Source organism: Penaeus japonicus, unplaced genomic scaffold, assembly GCF_977035675.1.
Source record: "Penaeus japonicus unplaced genomic scaffold, GWHDUDI00000001_assembly GWHDUDI00000007, whole genome shotgun sequence".
Lineage (NCBI taxonomy): Eukaryota > Metazoa > Arthropoda > Malacostraca > Decapoda > Penaeidae > Penaeus > Penaeus japonicus.
In genome coordinates this window covers 7,101,213-7,106,212 of record NW_028234409.1, presented here as the reverse complement: position 1 = coordinate 7,106,212, position 5,000 = coordinate 7,101,213, and the positions used below count along the sequence as shown (strand labels likewise).

Sequence of the window (5,000 nt, the reverse complement as noted above, 5' to 3'; positions counted from 1 at the left end):
GGGTGCAACCAGTGGCCAAGAGAGACAGGTCGCAGCTACCCTGGTGGGAAGTGGCGACCAGACGTTCGAAGTACAGGTCGTGTCCCGCGTTCTCTCAGGTACGGAGGGCTTGGCGTGCGTTCTGATGTGGGGTTCGGTCGGTGGTGGCCATGTTAATGTTTCTTTTTTTTCTTTCTTTCTTTCTTGTGACCATTTTGATGTGTGTTTTTCTTTCTTTTCTTTCATTCTTTGGGAACATTTTGATAGTTTTTTTTTTCATTTGATGACTCTTGTTTTTTTTTATCATGCTGAGTGACCATTTTGATGTTTTTTTTTTCTTTCTTTCATTCTTTGTGAACATTTTAATAGTGTTTATTTATTTATTATTATTTTTATTTGATGATTCTTTTGCCTTTTTATTATGCTGAGTGACTATTTTGATGTGTTTTTTTGTTTTTATTTTTCTTAGTGATCAGTTTTATTGATTTTTAATTTTTAGTTACTATTCCGATGCGTTTTTCATTCTCAGTGGCCATTTTGATAGTGTTGTTTTATTCTGAGTGACAATTTAAATGTTGTTTACTGACTTCAGCTACCATTACTGAAAACAAAAAAACAACAACATTGCTATATATAATGCTATATAATTCCCACTTTAATATTATACATAACCTCTAAATATATACTCCTTTACATGATAAGTATGATTAAGTACACTTCTCTCTATATATAAAACCAGCGAATCAGGGCATGCAATAAATAAAGTTCTTTGACATCCCAACAGGCAAACGTGGTCAACGCTTTAGAACAAACCATGAGCAACGTGACAGACAAATTGGAAAAGCTTGCGTCATCGCCAGATCTGAAGGTATGTTTTTTTTGTTTTGTTTTTTCTAAAGAGTTTATAAAGGAAAAAGGGTTGTCGGATTATATGGTTTATGGAAGGATGTTTGTGGAGGATAGACTGGTAACTTTTTATTATTATTTTTTTTTTTCTTTTTTTCTGGGGGGGATACGTGGTACGTGTAATATATATATATATATATATATATATATACATATACATATATATATATATATTTTTTTTTTTTTTTGGGGGGGGGATACGTGGTACGAGGTACCTGGTACGTGGAAGATGAATTTTTAAAAAATTGAGTTTTTTTTATCGGTTACTTCATTACATCTCTTTCGTCACATTATAAGGATAGGGAAGGAAGTTTATAAATTAGAGTTTATATTGTTTTATTTTTTCGGGTTTATTGGGGATGATTATGCAAAGGAGTTTATATCTTAAAGGATATATTTATCCTTCTAAAAGAATTAGTTTTGTTAGATCTTGTAATGTACGTATTTATTCTTGAGTATCTAAGTAACTTATATGGATTTCTTCAGGGGTTTTATATTTACAGCATTAAGGATATGTACTTTTTGCTAATTGTTTCTTTTTTCTATAAAGTTACCAAAATTAGCAAAAAAAAATCCTTCCTTTATATAACTGTTTCTCTTTTTTGATATCTCAGAGATATCAAACTTATTTTTTTCGATCTTTGTTTAAAAATCTTCAAGATATCAAACTGATTTCTTTCGACCTTCGTTTATAGAAATAAACTTAAATCAAACTTACAAATAACATTGTTTGTAATCTATTTCATTTTAATTAAACTCTAAGGACACAGAGGCCGCTGAACTAATATATTTCATTTTAATTCAACTTTAAGATATCAAACTGATTTTTTTCGACCTTTCTTAATAAATATAAACTTAAATCAAACTTACAAATAACATTGTTCTAATATATTTCATTTTAATTGAACTTTAAGGACACAGAGGCCGCAGAACTAATATATTTCATTTTAATTCAACTTTAACATATCAAACTGATTTTTTTCGACCTTTCTTTGAAAATATAAACTTAAATCAACTTAAGAAATAACATTGTTTTGTAATATATTTCATTTTAATTCAACTTTAAGATATCAAACTGATTTTTTGCGACCTTTCTTTAAAAAATATAAACTTAAATGAAATTAAGAAATAACATTGTTTCTAATACATTCCATTTTAATTGAACTCTAAGATATCAAACTGATTTTTTTCGACCTTTGTTAATAGATATAAACTTAAATCAAACTTACAAATAACATTGTTCTAATACATTTCATTTTAATTGAACTCTAAGGACACAGAGGCCGCAGAACTGAGAAAAACAGCAGCTGTTCTACGACAACAAAGTTCGGCTGTCTGTCAGTCCGTCAGCTCAGGTAAGCAAAGTAAGGCACACTTGTTTTGTGTGAATTCTTGTTTAGAGATAGTTTTATATGCTGTTTTTTTTTATTCTGATGATTATATGGATTGCAGGAAGATGGGATATAGTGAATTGGAATTTACGTTTTTTTTTTTTTTTTTTTTTTTTTTTTGTGGAAAGATACACGTGGATAACGAGCATAAAAAGAGCTTATGATTATTTGCATAACATTAATGTCATATCTATTACGTAAAGTATATCTAGATCTTTTACATAAATGTCTCCATGTTCAATATCAGACATTTTCTTTTATAATATATTTCTCTTAGATAATCCCATAGTTTCAGCAAGATTTCAAAACTATCCTCACATCTCTCTCTTTTTCCCCTTTCTTGATCAATTCCCTTCATCCTCATTATTTTTTTCCTCTTTCTTTATCAATTCCTTTCATCCTCATTTTTTCTTTTTTTCTTTTATTATTTTCTTCTTTTCCCTTTTTCTTGATCAATTCCTTTCATCCTCATTTTTTATTTTTTTATTTTATTATTTTCTTCTTTTCCCTTTTTCTTGATCAATTCCTTTCAACCTCATTTCAAAACTATCCTCACACCTGTCTTGCTTTTTCCCTCTTTCTTGATTAGTTCCTTTCATCCTCATTTTTCTATCCCTCAATATATATATAGTTCCTTATTCCTCTCCTTCCACCTCAGGTTACTTCAGCATGGAGCGCCAACTCTCCTGCGACAGCGTTTCGAGTGTCACTTCAACCCTCAGCGCGGCGTCCATGTCCTCCTTCGCCTCCTTCAGTTCGCGGAAGCTGAGCGCGGGGGGGCAGAGTCAGCATTTCCCCCACAGCCTCACGCACTCTCATCCCCCGGGGGAGGGGCTCAGCACACAGGATCAAACGAAGCTCAAGAAGAGGAGTTGGGTAAGGATTGGGGAGGAGAGGGGGGGAGGGGAGGGGTGGGGGAGGGAGGGTGGTAGGGGGACTCAGCACCCAGGATCAGACGAAGCTCAAGAAGAGGAGTTGGGTAAGGATTGGGGAGGAGGAGGGTGGTGGGAGGAGGGGGAGGAGCAGGGAGGGAGGGAGGGAAGTGGGGGGATGGAGGGGGGATGGGGGAGGAGGAGGATGGGGGAGGAGAAGGAGGAGGGGGGAAGAGGGAGGGAGGAGGGAGGGAGGGTGGTGGGGGAGGGAGGGAGAGAGAAAGGGAGAGGGGAAGGGGAAATGGGAAAGAGAGAGTGGAGAATCATACACTTTTACCTTGGCATTTGAATGGTGTATATTTGTAGTCTTATATTGAATATAGTCCAATAATTATTATTCACATTTCGTAAAATTACATGTGAGTTTCATGGTGATTTATCTGTCTATATATTTGTTACGTTACATGAATCACGTCCCTATCAATTGACGTATCCATCCACCCACCTCACCCACCACCTACCCATCCATTATTCCATCCACCCATCCATCTATCTGTCTATCCATCCACCCATCCATCCACCCATCCATCTATCTGTCTATCCATCCACCCATCCATCCATCCATCCATCCACCCACCTAACAATCAACCAACCCATCCATACACCCATCCACCCACCTAACAACTATCCACCCACCCACCCACCTAACAACCACCCATCCATACATCCACCTACCCACCCATCCCCAACCCCATCCATCCACTCAAACACCCACCCCATCAATCCATCCACCCACCCACCCACCTAACAACCACCCATCCATACATCCACCTACCCACCCATCCCCAACCCCATCCATCCATCCACTCAAACACCCACCCCATCAATCCATCCACCCACCCACCCACCTAACAACCACCCATCCATACATCCACCTACCCACCCATCCCCAACCCCACCCACCACCTACCCATCCATCCATCCATCCACCCACCCACCCACCCATCCACCTAACAATCATCCAACCATCCACCCACATATCCACCCACCCACCTAACAACCACCCACCCACCCACCCTCTCCAGCTGAGAAGTTCCTTCCGCCGAGCCTTTGGGAGACACGGCCGGAAGCGCAGCAAGCAGACGGGCGACGGGAATTCCGAGGACGTCCCGCAGGAGCTTCCGATGCACCATACCGTCAACTCGGCCGTTCGTCAGCTGCCTCCTCCGCCGCCGCCTCCTTCGTCCCACTCGGTGCTGGTTCAGGCGCAACCGAAGCTTCTGAAGCCGCCGCCGAAGGGAGGGAGTCTCCACGTGTAAGAAAGATTCGTTCATTCGGGTTTGATGAAGCTTCGAGTTCTTGGGTTTCGAGGCTTTGGGAGTTTTGTCGGATGTGCCATTGAGAGAGAGAGAGAGAGAGAGAGAGTGTGTGTGTTTGTGTGTGTGTGTGTGTTTAGAGAGAGAGAGAGTGAGTTTGGTTTGAATGATTGGAAAATGTGTAAATGCTCTTGTGATTTCTTTATTTCTTTTTTTTGTGTATTTGAGAAAGTAAAGAGACTGAATTTTGTCACAATTCCCATTTTTTAAAATAACGATATGTATCATATCTATAAAAAAATGTATTGCTCATTTTCTTTCTTCGATACGCTAGGCCTATCGACGAATCCGAAACAGTGGCTCATCTACGCCAAGAAGTCGCCGAAAAGGAACGCGCTTTGACCGACTGCCGGCTGGAGGTGCTTTCCGCCCAACACCAGCTGCAAGCACAAGCAGACACTATTACCAGACTTCAAGTAAAATATTATTCAACTTCTTTTTCTCCAAATACTTCCAAATGTTAGATATCCAAAACC

At 38.9% G+C, this 5,000-nt stretch overlaps 1 protein-coding gene across 6 annotated transcripts in view; it reads left to right on the top strand.

Moving 5' to 3' along the window:
* LOC122242400 (neuron navigator 3) overlaps window positions 1–5,000 on the top strand; it is a 42,774-nt gene that overhangs the window by 31,517 nt on the left and 6,257 nt on the right. For 4 of the 6 annotated variants that reach the window (XM_086538330.1, XM_086538325.1, XM_086538331.1 and 1 more), the window contains exons 3-8: window positions 1–98; window positions 764–847; window positions 2,159–2,249; window positions 2,935–3,152; window positions 4,234–4,463; window positions 4,799–4,940. The exon at window positions 1–98 is cut by the window's left edge and continues 201 nt beyond it. In XM_086538330.1, the coding sequence (XP_086394456.1) occupies window positions 1–98; window positions 764–847; window positions 2,159–2,249; window positions 2,935–3,152; window positions 4,234–4,463; window positions 4,799–4,940 (863 nt within the window). The remainder of the gene's footprint in view (window positions 99–763; window positions 848–2,158; window positions 2,250–2,934; window positions 3,153–4,233; window positions 4,464–4,798; window positions 4,941–5,000) is intronic. The other 2 variants (XM_086538329.1, XM_086538328.1) reach the window with 1 other exon arrangement.